Below are 24,433 nucleotides of genomic sequence, written 5' to 3' on the forward strand. Positions count from 1 at the left end.
CGCTTTGACATTAACACATGATGTATAAAGTATTACAAAATGCATTGCTTTAAAAGTAATTGGTGCACGGTGTGATCTACAAGAGAGGCCTGGAAGATCACACATTTTTTAAACTCCCTCGCCCACTGGGTCGTGAGATGGCCAGGGTTGGCAGTGCATCAAGTAGATTCAATCCATCTATATGGAGCACTGTGTGCTGTCCCCTTATGCATTTGTTTTCTCACAGTACTGCAGACTCTTTCCACCATGCCAACACTCATTTATAGAATACGTCAAATGTATCCTGAGACTCAGCGATGTTATCCTGAATACACAATGGGCATTATTACGTGAAGCAAGGCACGTGTAACTGGAATAATCTAACAGAAACAAAACAATGTGGTACAAATTGATAAATTAGTGAAAACATCAATTATACAGCTCAGTAACCTGTGTTTGTGTATGACCCCATAGATGCTCACTCGCACTCCAGAGTTGGCGCGAAGAAAGCCAAGAGGGTTTGTTAAGGTCATTCAATTACATTCATCACACTTGTATGTCATGTCCACTTAAAGTGATGCCGAGACATACTTTCTGCAAGAAACCTTAGCCCACATGAATCTAATATAAGTCACTGTGAGCATTAAATGTTAATGGCCCTTTCATTGCGAAGACATTAATAACCTGTCGTGCCCACTGTGCAGAGATGCCATGCCTCCATATATCACACTTCCTATACTTTTCAATTCGTCATGATTCCAGAACCTGGGGTGGCAGAAGCAGGCTTTACTCTCGCATGCTTTTACAAGACGCATGACTTTGGCCCTGTGGAATTTAGTTGAGTTTATTTTTCCTGATTAATATGAAGAGATTGGATGAAAGCATTTGCCATGAAAAGCAATTGTTCTAACGATATTATGGGAAAGTAGAAAACAGTAGTATATGAGAAACATGAAAAAATTAGTGTTTCAGCATATAAAAGGATATTAAGTCAAATATAATCATGATGAAATTATCATCATATCGCATTCATTCATTCGATTAATATTTTCAATGGTAGTACTTTTGCAACAAATGTAAATACATTTTCATCGAGCCATCCCTACATCAAAAGTACTTACCTAAATCATTGTATTACTTTCCTGTTAAAGAAACACATCCAATAATCCATATATCACTTAATTTGTTCATCTATATCTCAATCTCTTAATCTACATATATATCTCCAGGCCTGTAGGTCGTAAATTGCACTTTCTAAATTTGAGCCTGGAGCTTATATTGTGGTCAAGCGTGTTGATCAAATGTCCTTCAAGCATCTAAGTAATCAGTGTCTCATCGAAGTAATCAGTGTCTCAATCAACAACGAGGTCTTACTAGTGCTGTAATACATGTAGGAACGACGTAAACTCGCAGCAGCAGCAGCTTGTAGCGGATCTATTCAAAACGTAGTGAGCACTCATTGATATAAAAAGGCCTGATTTACGTAACCCTCGTTTCTGCACTGTTGTAGAATTCCTCTGTTATGAGGCCGACCAATCAGATTCTGATCTGTCTCCCGCATGAACACACAGTTGCTCCACCTTCAACAGAGGTCTGCTACAACATGGGTCCTTTTTTGCCAGTATCAAAGTAGGTTTTACCCTTTCTGACAATTAAACAGTTGTTAAGATGTTCAAATACCAAACATAAACCTTTTGCAGGGAATCATACCACACATACTTGTGGTGAACATGCAAACCTATTCTTAGAGAGAAATATGGCTTAGCACTACTTAAACACAATGGGGCAGCCGTGGCATGGTGGTTAGCACATGTTTGGCTTTATATCATCAATGTCATCTCTATGTGCGTGAGAGCCTCCAGTCTGGCATTTAAGTAAAGGTGCTGTATACATAGATATTGGATTACATTTGGTAAAAAGTAGAGCACCAAAGACCTGCTCACTCTGGGCCATTCTAAATTTGTGCAGTGGCTCGTGGTGGAATGGTAAATTTTTTGTGAGGAATTGGCCACACCTAAATCGCCAATTCTAGAATGTATTTCTGATTGTATGCATAATTAGCCATCGTTCTGACAAAAGTAGTGGAACAATGGCCAAAATAGCAACAGGAATTGGGCCCAAATATCTGATTTGCAAGGGTTTAATGCAATTAAGAATAATTTATAAAGGATGATAATTGATATGGCACAAGATTTATTGCATACTCCAAATAAACAGTGAGAGGCTACTAATCAATATGCTTCTGGCATAGTTTTCTTAAAGCATATACAGCATATGCAGAAGCGAACATGGCAGGATGTTAGAGGCTGTTCTTGACCGAGAAGAGTAGTAAATAATTTTTGTTATAAATAAACAAACATATTAAACATTAAATTAATAAATCGAACATTTCATTGCTTTTCAAAGACAGACACTAGTACATTATATCACGGCACATGTGAGACCTGTGAGAACTCCCGGTTACCTTCATGCACAACCAGAGACTGCAACCCTGTACAATTATTTATGAGTGCTCAGAGCTGGGGTAGGCATGAGCAATGAGAGCGTCCGCAATTGCTCAACAGCCCAATTGCCACTGCAGGCTAACTGCTTAGCAAGTTGCGACGTGGCCGTCACAAGCAATATCATTAATGCCCTTCATGAATTACCAAAGTACTTCACTTTACGAACACATACTTACAATTCCGTGCATAGACTCGTGATGGGTTGACGTGAAGCATTGTGGGTAAAAGCAAATATAATAAAAATTCAGTGTGGTGTCTACACGTATAACCTATTTTATTTATTGTTATTTGTTAAACTCTTTCACCTCGAAATTCCCTTGAGATTGAACATCTCATTTGGCAATGTCCAGGGTGTCAAGTGACCCATAAATGGCAAACACATAACGACAAATCTTGTTTGATCGACAACATGTACAGTATACATTGTGCAATGTCAAATACATTTAAACAGTGTGAAGAACACAATATTTTAACAAGCTTGACTCTCCTGATGAGACCTGGAAGGTCAACCGCAGTCAAGAGTTTGCTTTCTCAAACAAATACTGTTTATATTCTTGGTTCTTTCGGTAAAGTCATATAGAAGGGAAATAATAAAATAAGAAAAATATCAAAATCCACAACAAGAAAACTTAATTTTTTTTACATTTTATTGTTGCGGATTTCACACCTGATGATGATTGCTTATGTTGCAGTCTAAACGTCGTGATAATTTTATTGTTTTTTATTTTTATTATTTCCCTTCTACGTGACTTTACCGAAAGAATCAAGACTATGAATCCCTGCAGTCACGAAAAAAATACTGTTTAGTAATATTTGTATACAAATTCAATAAATAGGCTGATGGACTGATATATATATATATATGTATTTATACGTGGAGACAGAACAGAGTTTCATTTACGTATACTTGCAATTTAATACTGATGGAAAATTATGCAAACAATGCTTTGAGCCAAACTGCTCTCTTACACAGTGCTTGGCAAGGCAATTGATACATACAAACGATAAATATGTAGAAGTTACGTTTTTTCTTTGAAAGCAATTTTAATACATTTGTGTTAATGGAAATAACAATCACAAGCTTGATTATTATTATAAAAAAATAATAAGTAACATTGTTTTAATTTAGGTTACATTATTTCATGGTGTGGTGCCCTGGCACGGTGATTAGTGCCCTACACCATGGATTCATTGACATTTCTTTGAAATATCTGGCTACAGCGATCATCAGTTGCAAGTGATATCTAAACTGGTTAATGTGCTCATCACCCTCCATCAACCTACGCTGACCAGGATTGTGAAATAAGGTTAAAAACACAGTACGGGAAGGCCTTCATCCAGGAAAGCATTGCCAAAGAACTGTACATTATTCTCAGTATTATTCATGTGTCGGCTCAATTGTCATCCAGTATATTACACATAATTCAATTTAAAGCATTATATTTTTAGACATCAGTGGCGTCACTAGGGGAGGGAGGGGGTGCGGACCGCATCGGGTGACACCATCAGAGGGGGTGACACCACAATAACTGTCTATACAATTTTTGTGCAGTGTTTCAGCAGAAATTTATTAGTTTTTATAAAAATATCCCTGTAAGTTATGACAACACATTTTTTTTTCGTAAAGGCTCAGCTTACGTGGACTGTTTCAATATACCTACAAGGCTAAAACTCGATGCTAATTAACTTTTTCAACCTTCTAATGCGCTCCGGTTAGAGCTGTCATTGTTACCCAACCACAGTGACGCTTCGAGTCACGTGGTTTCGTCTGCACGCGCCACATGCACGTGCTGTTGCTTTCGTTGCTGCTCGTGTTTTTATAGTCGCTGATTTTGTCAAAGTTTTTGGTGTTTTAGCTACAATATTGTGGTAATTCGTATTTTTGAATCTATATCAATAACTTTTTTGAGAGTGAAGTAGTAATGAAAGGAAAATAAGGAGAAAAATCTAAAAAGGCTTCCGCTCCGTTACGAATAATGCTGTAATTAATAATGTTTTAATTCAATGTAGAACGATTTTACAAAACAATTGTATTGTTAGTATTCATATAATCTAAGAAATATTACATTAAGCAATTTACAACTGTATCACATGTTATTTTATTATTAAAATTGATAATAAACTTACATGTAGCACAATTATTGATTATATAACTCCTTGATAACTAAATAGAGAATTTGACAATTTAAAACATGAAGTGGGGGGAAATGCTATGTTTCTTGATACATGTTTATAAATATAACTTAAATCTTAAATTCATTTTTTTATTTTAGTCTTTTTAAAATTGTCTTTAAAAACATTACTGTCTTGCAAATATATATCTGATTTCAATGTAGTTCTTAAATGTTTTAACGTTTTTTTATACTTAGAAATCTATTGTTTTCTTACCGCATTTTCACTTTAACCACCTGAAACTACGTAAAAATAAATACATTTAGGCTGTACGTATGATATTGTAATTTAAAGGTGTCATTTTAATTTTGCTCGTTGTTTATGTCACTACTATTGCCATTACATTCAGTGATATACGGGAATTACGATTTTAGAGTAACATTAGCACAAAAAACATTACTAAGGATTCCGTATAGTCTGGTACGGGAGGAGGTCCATGGGAGTGACACCAACCCTAGTGACGCCACTGTTATACATTTATGTCCTGTGAAAATATGTTCAGTCCAAAGGACATTTACGAATATGGGATCCACCACAAGTCAATTTTTGATATAGAATCCCCTCTGAAAATGACCTCAGGCCCATGAGAGGGCACAAGTTACTTAGGCAGCTGAGAGAGAAAGCACTTTAACATGAAAACCAGAAGCTGAATTCATCTTTAACAGAGCTTTTCCTCCATGACACTTTGAACACCAAGAATGAATGGCAAACAAAACACAAAAAGGCCTCTGCTAAAGTGCTGGAGGTGGTGTGCCTCTAAATGTAGGTGTAGGGTCAGTGAGATCAAATTGCCAGTTCTTAAAATGTCCCAGTTTGTTCAGGCCACTGCAGTGTGACTTGTGATTGTCAACTTTGATAAAGTCAGTACATACTCTTTGGTTTTTTCTGTAAAGTCACGTACACGATGTCACGTGACTTTACCGAAAAAAATATTGAGTATGAATCCTTGCAGTAACGCAAGCTTCAAATCTAGATTTAAGTCAGTACATTTCCCGGCCTTCCCTAGAATTTCTCGTTCTGGAATGAAAAAGGACCAATACCCCAAAAACATTGGCCTATTACTTGCTTTTATAAGGCAGTCTGTTTGTGCACCACTGACAATGCAGTTCGATTATTATATTTAGCTTCATTTTGAGCATTTGGGAATATTTTTTTCAAATTTACTAGTGTAAATTGACTAATTCTTTTCTTTTTGATGGTACATTCACATAATAAAACAATTAACTCCTAGCACTTAGCCTTGTCGTACTACTATAACAGCATTGCTGGAACTTTTTGTTGAGTCACATGATTGGACTTATTCATTTATATTTCTACGAAATTAATGGAGTCAACAATCAATTATACCAGTAAAATGCAGCTTTTAATTTGATAAGATAACAACGTTTTTTTTCCCAGCTCCGACTATTGCCAGATTATGTGTAACGGTTTATTTTTGGTAAGGTTTATTTGAGTGGCTTTTATTTGCTTGGATATGTAATGAGCGGTTGAATCACAAAGCGTGGGAAGTCTTACGAACTGTATAATAAATCAGGTCATGTTCAACTTTTAAGTGTCCCTCGGGCGTTGACTTCCCAGGCCACACGTGCTTTGTCGGCCTCTTGTTTTGACTAACTTAATTCGGAAGTTGAATAAACCAAAACATTACAGCAGGCCAACAACATTTATTACAGTACGTAACTTGCAGAGCTACAATACAGCCGCAGGCTGAATGTAATGTATGGGAGATGGAACACTCTGTAACACTGCCCTGCTTGACATTACGTGTTATCAGTAACAAAACACATCCTCGCTTCCCACTGAAGCTATGTTAAACAGGCACTCGTTCAGCTTGACAGGATATTGAAAACTCACGATATATGCAAGTGCATTACATTTCAGCCCGGTATTTATTTGATTAAATCGATACATCGTGTGCAAGCTTGCTTTATTGTGTGCAAATTTAATTACAAGCGTGGTAAATAAATTCCAAGTAATTGTATCTTAATCTTATGCTAAGCAGGATGGAGTGAGTAACGCTGTGTAAAACACATTTTTTAACGTAAAGCTGCATAGCTGCAACCACTTGCAAAAACAACATTTCGTTGCGAAGCATCACACGGTGTAGCTGTCATAACAGAACGCTGTCTGCGTTGTCCAGTCTGTTTACCTGGGATCGGGACGACCCATGCTGTTGTGTATAAGAGGGCTTCCATCGCACTGCTTAGAACTGAGGAATGGTATCTTTTATTGAGAATATATGTGCACCCCATATATGTATATGCAGCCCTTTCTAATGGGTGTTTTTTGCTGAATTATGAGTCTTCCTCTGCGGCATATTTGTGTTGTAATATAAGAACACTAGTACACTATTTGGTTCTTTCGGTAAAGTCACGTATTTAATTTAGTATTTTATCTTTATACGTGACTTTACCGAAAGAACCAAAGAGTAATTCCTGCAGTCACGAAAGCTCTAAAATTAACACTAGTACAGTATTGTGCAAATATTTACTATATTTTAAATGGCATGTAACTAATAATATAATTCCGTCTGTGGCTGTTTTGCACAGGCTGTGTAATGGCTATTAAATTGGCCTCTCTGCATTGTGTACTATCGTGGACGTGTTTTGTCCGTATCTAATAGTTTAACATAAGAAACATAATGTCTTGGGTGTGGGGGGGGAGAAATTGTCAGTGTTCCCATTTGTGCTGCCTTGGCAAAGAATGACAAGGATATGCGATTCCTAATGCTATAAAAAAAATCGGCTTATGCAAAGCGACAAAGTGGTTTGTGCACTGCGCTATTAACCCTATGACTTGAGCTCAATTCCCGGCCACAGCTCACGTGGGTGGTGAGTTGTTACCTGAACCGGTCCCATAAGTCCCCCTTCAACAACCTGCACCGACCAGCGTGGTGAAGCATGGTCAAACAACCCCCATGAATAACATGGTGCGTGGAGGACTTCCCCCAGTAGATAATTTACAATCGAGCTGCATCCAGTAAGGATGCCACGACTGTAATTGTCTTTGCGTGTTTTACATTGATTATTGTAAGGATAGGAAATTAAATTAAGAGTATACCAACAATTTCCCAGTGTACTCCTAAACGTGACACAAATTAGTGTGCGCACAATGTCATGAATGCATACTGTCGCGTGTGTTATATTAAAATAAAGTTGTTTGTATCTTGTGAACCGGTTCTATGGATTTGGGCATCCTGTTCGAATAAAGATCATGAAGGTGACTTACCTTCTCGTCACAACTCTTATCCACTATTGACACATTCTGGCTCGTGCCGTGAAGCGTTAATAACGGGCAAAACGTTTTTCACTAAATAATAACATAAATTATATACATTTTAGGATTGATTTGCATTTAAAGGAGTCACCGGTAAAAGCACTTAAAGGTATGTACTGCTGACTGGGTAATGCAGCTGTTGTAAGGAATGGTATTTTACATGACATATTGATGAATGAACTAAGGCGGTGGTAGCATGTAGTTCTGTGTTCATTGCGAGTCTGTTACGTATACATATAGGTAAAATATTGGATTTGTTGTGCTTCACATTTTGTGCAGCACTATTGAGATTGCAATTAAACTGTTATAAATGAATGCAAGTTATGCCGCTTATTATATGATATGGCCCTGGAATGTTTTAGCGTCTACCTTGCATTACTAGAAATTCTAGAGTGTGCAGAGGTCCCTTGAATTGCTGTGTTTATCTGCAACATTATGATTATCATTAGCGAGAATTAAGAAAGAAGTTGTAGTTCAGTTTTTATAAGCACACATCTTACATAATGGCTTCACCATGGTACAGGTGTGTCCATTAAAAAACAATGACATACTCGGGCATTAAGAATAATAACCAACGGTGGCACATGACGATAATATTAATAATGAATACATGTGGCTGCTATCATGATCCAACTCATTAGGAATGTCAAAATGTGAAAGAACCATCTGGATAATTGTAATGCAGAATATACAGTGCAAAGAGGCATTTCCTTCATGGTTATGTAAATGTAACAATTGGTGTAGAGTTTTCTTGGTTCTTTCGGTAAAGTCACGTAGAAGGGAAATAATACAATAATAAAAATAAACATAATAAAATAATTCTCACGATGTTTCGGCCACAACGCAAGCAGCCGTCCTCAGGTGACGCTGTCTTTCCGACAGACCTGTTCTTCACTTGAGGACGGCTGGTTGCGTTGTGGCCGATACGTCGTGAGAATTATTTTATTATGTTTTATTTTTATTATTTTATTATTTCCCTTCTACGTGACTTTACCGAAAGAACCAAGAAGATGAATCCCTGCAGTCACGAAAGCTTTAAATCGAAATTTGGTGTAGAGTATGAGGAGAAAGAAGCTAGGAAGTGTTCATTCGTAGTGAAGCAGCACAGTGCGTAAACTCTAAACAATAAGATAATTGGTTTTTTACCCTTTTATCCGGCAACAAAACTAACACCTTTTTTTTACAAGGACTCATGTTTGCCTTGACCACAATACCTGCGGTCGGAATGCAAATAAAAAACACAACTCTGATAATGTATGCACTCCATTGGAACCTCATTTGCCAGTAGAAAAATATGATAATTGTTTTTTTACCCTTTCATCTGGCAATAAAACTGACACCTTTTTTACAAGTAGTCATGGCGTCATTTCGTCCAACACCATGTGAGACTAGGCTCTAAGGAAAGCTGTCTCGGGTGTGGACCAATCAACTTCAAGGACAGTGCACATTATCAGAGTTATGTCTTTTGTTTGTATTTATGACTGCAGGTATTGCGGTCTATGCAAACATGACTCCTTGCAAAAAGGTGTCAGTTTTGTTGCCAGATAGAAGGGTAAAGAACCAATTATCATATTTTTTTACTGGCAAATGAGGTCCCCATAGTGTAGATGCTTGCCCCGAGCTCTCATACTCTGATGGTGCATTGTCCTTGAGTTGTGCGCCTTTTGGCGTCATCTGGTCCAACCCATATGAGACTAGGCTCGAAGGAAAGCTGTCTCGGGTGTGGACCAATCAACTTCAAGGACAGTGCACATTATCAGAGTTATGTTTTTTGTTTGCATTACGACTGCAGGTATTGTGGTCTATGCAAACATGACTCCTTGTAAAAAAGGTGTCAGTTTTGTTGCCAGATAAAAGGGTAAAAAACCAATTATCAATGTATGCACTGTCCTTGAAATTGATTGGTCCATACCCGAGACAGCTTTTTTAGAGGCTCGTCTCACATGGTGTTGGACCAGATGACGCCAAAAGGCGCACAATTCAAAGACAATGCACCATCAGAGCATGAGAGCTCGGGGTAAGCGTTTACACCAGGGGTCGGCAACCAAAATAACAAGAAGAGCCATTTCTTTCCAATTCGGTACAAAATTCAGTATTTCAAGAGCCGCAATGCATCTGAGTACATACTGTACATACGTACATATCGTCAAGAAGCAGCCCGTAAAGAGCCGCATGCGGCTCCGGAGCCGTAGGTTGCCGACCCCTGGTTTACACCATTGGAAACCAATGATCACATTTTGCTACTGGCAAAGGAGGTTCCAATGGACTAAACAATAAACTAAGACCATCGCGAACAATGTAGACGAAAACAAGTAAAAGTGTGCAAAGAAACATGGAGATATGCATCCTAGGAATCACACTTAGAGAGAGAGAGGAGAGAGAGAGAAAGGAACACTTGTATTAAAGAGCATACGCAGGATACATACATCATCCAAACTATCAAGAGAAGTAAGTGGGTTTGGGCAGGACACAACACGGTGGATATTTTGGGAGAGTGTCCATCGCGGAGGCGGAGCAATGAGATAATTTCGTGTGCAGGTGTTCGATAGATCGTCACATCACAAGATCGTTAGAAGCAGCGGGGCTTTGAGAGTGCTTCATCCAGCAGTGGATCGATCATGGCTGATGACAATGACGATGCAATAGCAACACAACATAGAATGTCCAGCACTAATCTACAGATTATAGTGAGAACTTGAGAATATAGTATGTATTAAAAACTATCTAAAGCTACACTGTATTCCAAAGGAGCCAATATCAACTATTCAACTATATACTGGTTGTTTCTGACTAAAATCTGTATATCTGCACGGTATTCATATTCGATGGTAGATAGGAAAAATAATAACAATAAAATAATACAAATTAAACGACGTTTCGATCGCAACACAAGCGGTCCTGATGACGACCGCTTGTGTTGCGATCGAAACGTCGTGATATTTTTAATTAACTTTATTTTCATTTTTATTATTTTATTGTTATTATTTTTTATATCTACGTGACTTTACCGAAAGAACCATAGAATATGAATTTCTGCAGTCAGGAAAGTTTTAAAGTCTAAATCTGCACTGTCTGGCTATGTTCCACGCCGGTCTCTCTTTGTTGGTCGTTTCATTGTCGAATATACCCAGCACCAGGCATGCTAATCAGGGCCTTTGGCCTCTTCTCTCTTATCTGGAACTTCAAGCAGATTCTTACCAGCCACCGCGCTCGCAGATACACTTCATTATCGGCACCTGGGGTCTGAGTACAGAAAATGTGCGTAAAATCTGCGAGGCAGAAATGGGCGTAGACTCATTTGTGCGTAGTGCAAGATGCAGAGTATATGTGCATGGCCCAGCGATATTGCAATGCTGGACGAATGCCAGGTGTTGCTCGGGATAACATAGCGTGGGTGTCTTTTTTTATTTTTATGTATTTGTAGAGGATACTCTTCCCACAAACATGCAGATACAGGTAAAGGTTCCAGTCCATTTTTAAATCCTTTAAATTAAGTTCGCTTGCTTGCTTACGACCGTGCAAATCTTTCAGTCGTTTTTTAACCCACTTCCCGTGATCCAATCGAGCTGACATTTTCCACACAGACTCGTTGTGCGTGACAATTAATGTTCGTGAAATTTTTTTTCCAAAATTTTTACACTTTTTAGGACAAAAATATTATATTTAATTACCAATTGCTTAATGGTGCAATGCAATCATCTAACCCATAGGTGGCAGCCATCTCAAGCCAGAGGACGAGAGGACTCTAGCCGCCACGCATATAAAGGATTTATAGTGAAAAACTTTGTTTTTACGGGTTATACTTGTTTCCACCTCCATTTCACAGAAGCTCCCTCCTTCATACACCGCTCTCTCCTTCATATGCCGGTCTCTTCTCCGATGTTCTCTCTTACCCCCACGGTCTCCTCTCTCATCCCTCTCGCATTCCCTCCCCCTCCCCTCATTCCTGTCATCTCATTTCCAGCCACAAACCATTGTATCGTCACATCTTGGGACCATGTCTCCTCATCTCCAGCTACCAATCTCCTCTTCATACCTCGGGGTTAGTCCAGGTCAACTCGTTGCAGGGATTAATGTCAGCACGAGAAAGGTAGGGAATGCTGATATTGTGGGGACTGTTACGGAGGACCGTTACATTATTATCACGTGCCGCGATGGCCATAATAAGTGCTAGCTAACATCTGGTAAAAGATTATACGGGGGATTATTCTCTATGCATATTTATAACTGTTTGTATGTGTGGGGAGAGTATTTGTATGTGGCTGGGCACACGTGTGTTTGTGAGTTTAATTGCACAATTTCCAGAATTACCGGAGTAGCTCAGTACTCAGGTGCCAGAATCTCCGTCCCTCTCGTCAAAACCCACTCACCTATTTGCCCCGTTCTGCACAGCAACGAAGTGGAATTAACTCTGTTCCTTCCACACACTCACTGACTGCTTTTGGGCAACCCGGCCAGCCACTCATAGAATATAATATGAGTCACAGACAATTATGGCACATCCTGGCAGTATCGTTGAAATCCACACTGCGTCAACCATCTCATTGGACTGGGTGAGGGACCTTTGCATTCATTTTTGACGATCATTAAGAAAAATAAAACTGTTTGCTTTTCACAAAGCCACACGAAAGAAGAAGACGGTTCGGAAACGTTGCGTTCAGAATAATCATCAAACAGCGTGGCACTAATGCAAGGACATCGAGGTGAATCACATTGCACGGTAAATTGAGCGAGTCAACACGCATCCTCTAGATTGAACAAGTCGACACATTGCGGTACAAAGTGGCCAACCACTCGAGAACCGCTCTCAATTTTCAACCAATCTTTTCCCACACCTCCGATTTGCACGGTTGGCTATGTACGGTGGGAAAGACGTTCAACATACATCATACATAGAAAATACATTCTCACCTTTCCAGTGGTGTGCCTTTTTTCCGATGGATTTGTAATTTCACTGAAGAGATGTTCCCTCCATGGATAATCTCTGCGCTTACATCATACAACGTAGGGTTGCTTGGGAGAACAGCCAAAAATGAAACGCCATGACTGCTTTGCACCCTGCCAAGAGAAACACAATATGCACACCTCATGGAGCAGCATTCCATCACTGTACATGCACATGGCACCAAATGTGCTCTTGTGTGCCAGACAACTTTACCAGGTTTTTATATACCTGAAGCAGAAACGTACAAGAAATGTCTATTACGTAGCAAAGCATCTGATCATTGATATTAGCAATTTATTACACCGATTAATTAATTGCTAACATCTATATGCGGATTTCTCACTTATAAATGATAATAATTTACTTATTTATTTACAAAAGTCAACCTGGATTGTAGGACTCTTTGTCAAGATGAGTGTTTATACAAGTGGGAGGAAACCGGAGAACCCGAAGAAGACCCACGTGTGTGGCAAGGGGGAAACACTCTATCTCCATACAGATGGAAACAGGTGGCAATTAGTTCAGTTGCTGCACTGCCTTCCTCTGGTGAGCCAGGGCATGACACCTCGACGCTCATGGAAGGGCATTTCACAACATTTGTGCGATTCACAAAACCTGGCCTGCATAGTGCTGGATTGCAGGCCACATGCATAGCCACCATCACCATTTAAAAAATGGTGGATGCCAGGCAGCTACCCAGTTAACAGGCAACGTTTAGCCAACGTTGGCATGTGGTTAGAACCGTTGGGCCAACATTGGCTCAACGTCGTTTGTTCTAAAGTCACTTCATTAGTCCTTTGTCCACACTGATGGCACACCTTCAAAATGCCCTGTATGTCATAAACCATATTTTTAGTTCTCAGAGTAAAAAATAATATATATGACCTAATCGTTGTTTTACATAATCATTGGTGATTGGAATGAGACTATTAACTTTGCCCTGACTCAAACCCAAAATCTGTCCACTCCAGAGTCAAGAAATCTTGAAAGTGATATTATATAAAAGAGAGAAATCTAGGGCATGGTATGTGTGCAATTCAAGCTAAACGTCATTCGATGAGCCAAGCTTTACACGCTGTCAGATGCAAAAGCAAATACAGATGATGCTCTGGAAGAATTACTGTATTTATGAAGCAATATAGCACCTACTCAAGAATTGTATTAAGGAAGCCATCATTGAAAGGCTGCATATGTTTTTCATTATGAGTATCATGCGAAATGAAAAGGCTTGTGAATGAAATCATCCATGACTCTGTCACGATGAAATATAGAGGTATGGTCTTTTGTGATGTGAAGAAAGAAAAACAGCTCTGTAAATGAATGCTGTATGCATTTATTTATATACTTGATTTTGAGTTGAGCATCCTCGTGCAGCATTTTCTTTCATTGGACTATTGTATGGGATAGGAAATAGATTTTTTTTATGCAGTGAATAATGGTGTGATGTATCAAATAGAATTTTGTGGTGGGATAACAAATAAATGTAAGAATACTTGCTTAAGTTAAAGAAAAATATCATCATCACAAATCGAGAACTTTGCCAGAAAAACAAACACACATGAAGAGGGCTGACTATGAAGCAATATGGTTTTGCCACAAGAGCATGATTCGAACAAAAGCTACGCCACGGAACTACAAATGAGACTGCATTGTTCATGCTGTAAGTCGAGATGACTGTGCATACTGACAGTATGCTACATCATCGATTGATGTAATAACGTTTGAACGAAAGCGAGTACAAGACACACACAATGTGCATGCAACAAATATTAGGGGCACAGATGTAAGACAAGCTGATGAACTGAGGCAGTAGAGTGCGGTTATATCCTCCTCCACTTAATAGCGGATATAAGGCCCACTGAGCTATATAGCTCTTTTTCAGAAGCGACCTGGCCACAAATGAAAGCTCAACGAAGGCGCTAATCATGTGGGAATTTAAAGCAGCCAAACACTCGAAATGCATCTCTGAAAATCTGGAGGGAAAAACCGAAGGACCCGGAGAAAAATCCATGCAAATACGAGAACATGCAAACTCCAAATATACAGGTGTCAGGGTCGGGATCAAACCCACGACCTCCTGTATACCGAGCGAGGTGGCTAACATATCATCACTGTGGCACCCACTGTGTCGAGATGTACGAAAAGGAAACCACTGCTATTACCTTTTGCATTATTTCACATATTTAGGGGGACATTTTTTTTTCAAGGTGTTTGTATGCTGGTATTAAATTATGACAGAACTTATCCACTTTTGAAATTGTCACATGCTCTTTCTTTAGCACTTATATTATATCTTGATTTGAAGCTTTCGTGACTGCAGGAATCCATACTCTTTGGTTGTGTCGGTAAAGTCACATAAGTATAAAATAAAATAAATCACGACGTTTCGGGCGCAACACAAGCGTCCGTCATCAGGTGGGAAAGCATGGCCTGTTGCTGAGGCAGACTGTTTTAAAAGGTTTGAAATGGGTGTAGCCCAAGGGTCATAAAGAAGTGGGCGGGGCTAGTGATGTTAATGTGAGAAATTAGCATGTAACTGTAAGAACGGAGAGCGGCCTCCTCAACGAGGGCACGGAAGTGGCTATGTTAATGTGAGAGATTAGCATGTTAATGTAAGATCGAAGAGTGGTGCAATCCAAAGGCATGAGAGTGCATTCCAAAGGACATGTGAGCATGAGAGTTCTAAGAGAGAGGCATAGAGAGAGACACAGAGAGTCAGAAATAACAGCTGACATAGGCAGGTAGGATGGAAACATCACAGTCAGTTAAGACTTTACCTGGTTAATAACGTCCTTACAATGATTGCTCAGTTTGTACCCATCTTCTCGGTTGAAGTTGTGTCTGTGTTTATATATCTGGATGACTTCATGAACAAATCTCTGAAGGTAGCCAGTAGGTTTGCAGAGTACCTCCGTCTTGGAAAAATAAATTTTGTGTGAGCCCACAGCATTAAAACAATGATCCGCAACGGCAGAGGTATTGGTCCTACCGTGTTTCAGATCTGCCTTGTGTCACGAACGCAGTCCGAGATATGTCGTTTCGTTTCCCCAATGTAACTGCTGCCACAACCACAACTCAGCTTGTAGACACCAGGGTATTGCATGTCAGGAATCACATCTTTTACAGATGGGATTAAATCACGGATTTTGTATACTGTGTTGAAACGAACCTGGATCTTGTGTGTTTTTTAAGATTTTGGGAATCTTTTTGGTAACCCCTGCTATGTATGGTAAAGTGATGGTTTTGGTTGGATTCTCAGAAGGTTTTCTCCCCATGGCTGGTGAGATAGCTTTGCGGATTGTATGGTCCGAGTATCCGTTCATCCTAAGGGCTTGGTGTACGTGCTCCAACTCACTGGCTAGGTGGTGCTATTGTTATTTTCCAAACAATTTGCACAGGAATTATCACCCATCATTTTTAACAAAGTGCAATACATTAGCTGGGCATTTACAAGAGCTGACAATTTATAGCTATCTTTAAACAAAATATGTGCCTTTGTTACCCCTTTTTAATCTAACTTATGGCCCTGTTTGTTTGCTTTCATTGGCACTTGTGTAGCTGTTGCATTGCTGACTGTACTATTGCTACTTGGATTTATTCCGAAAATTAAGCACATGCCTCTGCATACAAATCGCAGAGAGCAGTCTCGCATTTGTTATTTTATTTTTTTAACTCCTATCTACCCCTTTTGGATGTTCTTTTACCACCTGCAGCTAAACCTCTTAATTTCCAAAAAATTGAAATGTATTTAAGCACTCTCAGACCAACAGGTGAACTGCCCATCAATTAAAGGTAGTCATACAATCCTAAAATACACATTTTTTTTATTGTGCCATTTCATAAATATGGCCTGGAAGAAAAGTATGTATCTGGCATTTACATCGCCTGCATTTATTATTCTTATACAGTTGTCTTTGGTTCTGCACATCGTCATCTGCGAAGTATATGTGCATAAACATTATACAACGGTTAAACGGAACCACCGATATTAAGGCTCTAATTCTACTTTATATGCCTGACGAGCCAAACTTCCTGTTTGCTAGTGTTTGTAGTCTTGTAGCCAAAGACGTTAAATAAAACGTACGTCCAAGACGAAACGACCACCTGCAAGAACGAAACAATAAAATACGTCCAGTGGCTAACACAAATCAGGGCCACCTCCCACAATATATTGAACCACCCTTGCAATTGTGGCTCTGCTTGTTTTACAACTTAGGTTTCTCTGCAATATTCATCAGTGGCACCTTGAGAGCAACTCTGCCGGTGAAAATAAAATGTAAAGGATGAAACAAAAAAACGTCAGCAATGCTATACATTGAGGCATGAAAAAAACGATTTAATCAACACTGTCAGTTTTAACCTTGACCTCCAAAAATATACATTTGGAGGAAAGACACTGTGTGTTTTTTAGATTGAACTGCCAAGAAGCTAAGAGAGACAATTGCTCTCAGATTGGTGGTCCCTGTTTGAAAATGAAACCTACAATCTACGCTCTCTGTATTTTCCTGCCTCATTGTAAATAATCCATATATTACGACAGACTGCCTGTCTAGAAGACTATATTAGCCTATTTTTTTCAAAACTAATTTTAATGGAATATCTGGCCACAGCTGCAATGATTCCGAATGCTCACTTACTCGATAGGTAATTTGTATACGTTTTTGTTTGCCATATCATTATTGTTATAGTTGATGTTGGTGATTTCAAAGGGATCACATTGAGGATTTCAAAATATCCCCTCTTTACACCATGTTCTTAGCAAGATGGAAACCCGAACCATATTTTTTATGTTTAAATGTAATTTATTGTTTTTTAGTCATTCCTGTAAAGGGATGCTGTGTGTGTTATAGTGAATCGTTCATAGACCCCCCCCCCCCCCCACTGATTTATGTCTGCATGTATGTTGAACTTATTTCGAACCGTACATAGCCAAACATGCTAATCAAAGGTGTAGGATTGAATATTTTGAAAACGTAACTTACAAAGGAGAGTGTATTGATATTGGTGGGAGAAATGTAAAAGCGCATATATATATATAAACGCTGTTTTCTCTATAATGTATCTATATTATTTAATGGGGTATCTATAAATAGATCACCCTGAATGGTGTTTACTTGTAGCTCAATAGACGCCACAAAATGTCACAAGCAGAAGGTCTACTCCAGTAGTCTTGATCTACCTGAATCAATCTTTCACCTCCTTCTTCTCCTGCTGCTATTCAAGTCCAGACTCAAGACATTCGTTCTCTACCTTAATTCTCTGCATTCCTAACAACATGTACAATACAGCCCGTTTGTCATTCCCCTGCTGGATGACCGCCTCCCCATGCCGTGTAGGTCTTCGGGATTAATAGACCATATTTCACTACCCTTGTTCGTGCGGGTTGATGAAGGCAGGGAGCAACATGCATCAGGGCATAGAAAGTACACTATAACGATGCATTATGCTGCACTGCCTTTTGCTGCCCACAGCGTAGACCCACAGCCAACTATGACAACTTGGTGTGCATGGTAGTCACCCATCCGAGCACTATCCAGGCTCAACCCCTGCAGAGCTTCTGAAATCTTGTGAGATCGTGTGAATTCTGAGTGAGTTGGTCACAAGTCATACATCATAGAACACTTTGCTTAATTTCTTACAACCCTTTGCCCTTCCATCTCCATTCATATTGTCACCCTCCTATTAGAGATGTTGTTAGCTCAAGCATTACTTGTCACAGAACAATACAGTCTCTGCATGGGGTCACAGGATGGCTTGTGCGACACGCCATTGTTCGATCTGTCCGGCTAGTGTTTTGTTTTAATATGTTTTATAATTTACATTGTTTGCATGTTTGCAAGTTGTACTTTTATACTCAGAACTTTTAACAATTATAATTTTACAAATGTGTATATTTTTCTAAGACCACAAAATTTTGTTAATATTTAATTATATATATTTGGAAGCTCACCAAGAGCAATGTCAACCTGTGCCACAATTGATACATTAATGAATCAATAAACAGATGTATCGATTAATTAAATTATGCTGCATTGACATGCACTTCTCTTGGAGGAGGGCGATGTAAGCAGAATCAGACAGAGCTGCCTCGAGACGTTAACCGTGGAACTCGGCCAGCTCGCTCTCATTCACGAGCACGGAGGCGACCATGTTTGTGATTGGCGCAAGCGGCTGGGGATGGCGATGATGCGCGTGGCGACGAAGGTAGCGATGTGACCATGATTGCATAAATCATCACTTTCGTCGTCATTTATCAGAGTTGTCGGAGTCGCCATTTGTTATCATGGTCGGCAACCGTCGTACTCGATCATAATCCATTGTCGTACATATCATTATAATCGTCGTCATACATATCACTCATTCTTATTATTAACTAGCTTTACTACCCGGCTTCGCCTGGGACTTAGATTCACCACGCCTGGACGCCTTTGTCTCCCCAGTGGCGATGTTCACACACCACACCAGTTACTCGTTTGAGGCTGAGTCGACCTAGGGGAGGCCCAGGACCGGTTCAAATAATCGTCACCAGTGGTGGCCGTGAGCGGGAATAGAACTCGAGTCCCCGGGTTCGTAGCGCAGCGTAGCGCTAACCACTACACTACCGCTCCCCCCCACACACACGCGCGCGCGTCCATAGGTACCCATACACGCGCTTGCTGCAGACACACGCAACTTTCAGGGTGCGTATGGCAGTAAACGTCTCAAATAATAAACCAATGCTGCACGAAGAACGCCTTAGACCTGCAACACATTTGTATTTCACGTTACCCGCAATCAGCAGGCACACTCCGTTACGCATCCGCACACGGGTCATATGACAGATGTGACGTCATAGCTCACTTGCCGTGCAAAATATATGCATAATTGCGCCCCCCCCCAAAAGAAAATATATACAAAAGTCGATTTTTATAATTTTTGCATGGTGCACAGTCTGAAAAGTACCCACATGGCAAATTTAAAGTTTGTTGCATGTCGGGAAGTACGCTAAACATTTTGAACAGACACACATATTCACTAATTTCTCTTTTATATATGTAGATGTGGTCATCCGTAGCATTTATCAGCAACGATATCACTAATCATAGCCCCACAGCAGTGTTCAACACGTGATTTTATGTATGGTGGTCACCCATCCAACCACTATCCAGGTTCGAACATTGATTAGTTTTTAACAGCTAAATGAGTTTGTGCTCATTTAAGGATGTTTCTGTCCTTTTTATATCCTGCATATAAGAAACAATAAGATTCACACGCACATTGTATGTTTATAATTCGACTAATGGAGTGAACAATACTGGTAACATGTGACAAAAAAACGAGAATACAAATGAGAAAGAAAAATACTTCGATTAAAAAAATCAAGTTGCAACCACGAACCATGATGACTCATCGCATCGATGCCTGTCTACTATTTTAGACGCTGCAGGTAGACATCAACAGATATAATGACCAAATAATGTTACCTCTGATAATCAGGGTTTTCCCCTTTTTTCTGGCAACAAAACAGTTGTGTTAAGATGTTAAAACACCAAACTGAAACCTTTCACAAGGAATCATGTCTGCATTAACCACAATGCTTCTGGTCAGAATGCAAACAAAAAAACATACTCTGATAATATATGCATTGTCCTTGAAACTGATTGGTCCACAACAGAGACAGCTTTCTTTTGAGCCTCGTCTTATATGGTGTTAGACCAGAGGACGCTATAAGGCATGTTACCTCTGTTATGAAGAAGGGCCGAAACTTTTTCTTCTTAAATGTAGTTTTGTGTTCCAGCAGTATACTTGAGGAATATGTTGAGTTTTAGTTATTTGTGTGTCACCGACACTTCATGTGCACCACTGTGTGTATATGTTTGTCCTGTCCCGTGTGTTAAGGTGGCTTAGATATTTCTATACTATGCATTCATATTATTAAACTCAGAACTTGAAAATTCGCAAACGGAATAAATGTGCACATATTTCTAAGACCACAGTTGCTTAAGACCAATGTGGAAAACTATAACGTCACGGTTTGTTTGGCTAGTTTCAGTAGAGCAAAATTGACCGATGGTAGGTCCTGCCTACTTTTGGCTCCACTCACTCGAGGTTATCCGCCTCTACTCATACTGTAGCTATAAAGGTTATTCTCCATTCGTTTCCTCTATCTGCTATATTCTGAGCTGTACAAATTGAATCTCATCCTTTTTTTGGGAAAGCCTTTGTGCATGATCTGAAACCAAATGTTGTGTTGTGCACAGTGAGAAACTCAGAGCTCTCACCGAGTCGCTGAACATGACAGGGAGCCACCGGGCAGTGGAAGCAGATAGAATGCTTACATTCCGAGTAGGCACGACGAGACACTTTGCATGAAAATATGACTTCAATTGGAACTGTTTTAACGAAATAAAAGTTATACATTTAAAACAACGGGCCTCTGAAAAGCTGAAGATTTACATACTGATCAGGAATCTCAAGTACAGTCCTATATATCCAATCCAAGCATCACATGCCTATCTTACAGTCCCCCCTGATTCGATTATAATAATTCGAGTATGCACCCAACACAAATTATACAATACAATTGGGATTAATTCAGAATTTGAATGAAACTGCATCAAGATGCTGTACAAACATTTGGGGAATGTTCATCAAGGGGAACAAGGAGGTGTGGACAGACTTTGGATATTTATTTTAAAGAGACGAGACAATCAGTTGTAGGCAGGGAAGAAGAGGAATGTCTTGAGTCTGGATTTGAATGAGTCAAGAACTTGGATCGCTGGTGGGGACAGAGTTTAAAACTACTGGGGCAGCAGATGAGAAGGAGTGAATTCCCTCTGAGCAAAGATATCCTGAGGGCTTCAACGAAAATCCATGGTTGCCGGAGCAATGATGACGTGAGGAGGGAGCAGAGTGTGATGAGAAGCAAGTGGTAGACAGGGCCAGGTCCATGGAGGATCTTGAAGAGAAGAAGGGCAGTGTTGCAGTTTATCTCGAATTAGATTTGGAGCCAGTGGAGGGTTTAGAGTACGGGGGTGATTTTGCCACATTTACAGGTTTGGTTAAAGAGTCTGCCAACGGCATTTTGGATCATGTGGAGTTCGTGGGGATGGATTTGGCGGAGCCGTAAGGGAGAGCACTGAATTAATCTAGTTGAGATGTGACGAAGAATTAATGGACAAGAGTGTCAGGGGCAGCTCTGGTGAGGGAGTGGCAGAAGTTACATAAGTAGAAGGCCCTGAATCGTTGGAAGAAGTAGGAAGAGATGAGAGAGATATGAGAACCCTAGGCAAAATTTAATTGTTCTTAATTATTCCTAACAAATGCATGCACACCATTTGTTATGAATTGGTCACCCTAATATTGAGAATTAGCTCTTGGACATCTCACTATTTTGATGGGATACTCTGATCGTCATTGACCCCTTTTTCTCGCGCCACCCCTGGACATTTACTTGAATTTCATCGTGCATATGGAATTTCATGATGTGCGCATGTATGTTACATACATTGCCAATACTCATTACATTAAGGGTATTATGATGGTGCTAATTCATGAATGCCAATGAGGCCTCTTGTGCTATATTTTAAATTATAGTACCATATACCATCAATAGGACTCGATATGGCCAAGGTAGGCTATTATGATGAAAGTAATGGGCATTTTCAGAATATAATATTCACACAATCACCATAGTGTCCCTAAGCCTGGATGACAATATCCCATATTCAGGAGATTATCATACTTAGTGTATACAGCTGAGCACGCCACACTGCAATACGGCCACATAATGAGGAAACCAGACATGTATTTCGATGTGCCTCGTCTTTCTCGTGGCAGACGTACAACCTTAGTCTGTAACAAGGCAGCTGATTAAGCTGTAAGCGGGACTCTTTGCTCACCGATTTTAATCAATTTTGCTTGTAGTCTTCATCAAATCGGTGTATGCAGTTTGAATATTCTTGTTCTGAGGATACAAACTGCATATAATTCTCATCTGATCAATATTCATATCATGCTTGCAACATCATGAATATTAATGAGTGCCAGAGGCATTTCCGACATGGCAACGCCATAACATTGCTTTCCTGTCATTATTTCAATCCCTCACCCTTCTGCATATAATTGTTTTTGCTTTTTCCAAATTTTATCACAATTGAGCTTTCGGCCTTATACCATGAGACAGTTTTAATTCCAAACTCTCATAGATCAGTGCAACTCCACGTGGAACGATATTTCATACAACTACTTTTGATATTCCTGAAAGTGATCCTTTCGTTCGTTCGTTCGTTTCTCAGTCAACTTGTCCTAGTGAGGGTTGCAGCGGCATCCTCTTCAGTAGGCCAGCTGAGCGACATAGACCCACCAGCATGTCCTGGGCCGGTCCTGGGGTCTTCGCCCAGTGGGATGTGCCCGGTAGAGATCCAGGGAGAGTCTATCGGGAGGGGCATCCTTACAAGGTGCCCGAACCACCTCATACGGATTACCGAGCTCCTCAACCGATCATGGAGAGCGAGCCCGGCAACCCTGTGGAGAAACCTCATTTCGGCCCCTTGTACCCACGATCTCATCTTTTCAGTCATTACCCAAAGCTCATGACCATAGGTGAGGGTGGGAATGTAGATCGACCTGCAAACCGAGAGCTTTGTTCGAGAACTCGGCTCCCACTTCAATACCACGGAACGATACAGCGCCTGCAGCACTGCGGGACACCACACCGATCCGCCAGCCGATCTCCCACTTTCACTTACCATCACTCGCGAAACAGACCCCGAGGTACTTAAACTCCTCCACTAAACACTCAATGGGGGTACACTTTCCAAAGAGCCCTGTTAAGAGAGAACTGTTCGGCGCACGGTAGTCCAACATTTTATTTTTTATTCTCAAGACAGGAATTGAGTCGAATTCAGTGAAAAAACAAATATCATATAATGTGTTGTTGTGCACATTGGAAACTGGTCATTGGTGACTGGGCTGACACTGTCAACTTGCTACACTTTAAAATCCAGTTTAGCCACCGGTGATATAAAACAAAACTATGAAAAACTATTTTTTATTTTATCAGGTAAGGCCCACTGAGCTGGCTCTTTTTCATAAGCGACCTGGTCACAAATGATAGCTCAATGAAGTGGCTTATTATGTGGAAATGTATAGCAGCCAAATACTATGAACACACGTTTCTAAATGTGGAGGGGAAAACCGGGGGACCCGAGAAAATATCTACGTGACCACAGGGAGAACGTGTAAACTCCAAATATACAGGCATCAGGGTGGGGATGGAACCCACAACCTCCTCCATACCAGGTGAGGCAAGTTATAATCTCGCCACCGTCGCATCCTAAAACTGTGCCTGAGCTAAGGGTCTCATCGGGCCCGGTTTAGTGCCGTGACCCCTGAACCACTCAGCCACCTCTGGTGCCCAGTGGTTTCCAACTGGTCTAGCTTGAGAGTGACTTCCTGTCTCTTGCCACTCTTGCCCCATCCCCCATGGCCCTTCTCCAGGGACTGGTCTTGACTAAGAGCATGTGTCACTCATTGATTATTTACACAGCACCGAGATGTGAATAGACATGTTTTA

At 40.1% G+C, this 24,433-nt stretch overlaps 1 protein-coding gene across 2 annotated transcripts in view; it reads right to left on the bottom strand.

The window, feature by feature from the left end:
• Positions 1 to 24,433, bottom strand: part of LOC133348560 (transmembrane protein 132D-like) — a 161,464-nt gene that overhangs the window by 42,034 nt on the left and 94,997 nt on the right. The window contains exon 3 of one of the 2 annotated variants that reach the window (XM_061561443.1): positions 12,843 to 12,977. In XM_061561443.1, the coding sequence (XP_061417427.1) occupies positions 12,843 to 12,977 (135 nt within the window). Of the gene's footprint in view, positions 1 to 12,842; positions 12,990 to 24,433 lie in introns of both variants that reach the window. The other variant, XM_061561442.1, reaches the window with a different exon arrangement.

Source organism: Lethenteron reissneri, chromosome 27, assembly GCF_015708825.2.
Source record: "Lethenteron reissneri isolate LAM-NWPU_2019-01 chromosome 27, ASM1570882v1, whole genome shotgun sequence".
Lineage (NCBI taxonomy): Eukaryota > Metazoa > Chordata > Hyperoartia > Petromyzontiformes > Petromyzontidae > Lethenteron > Lethenteron reissneri.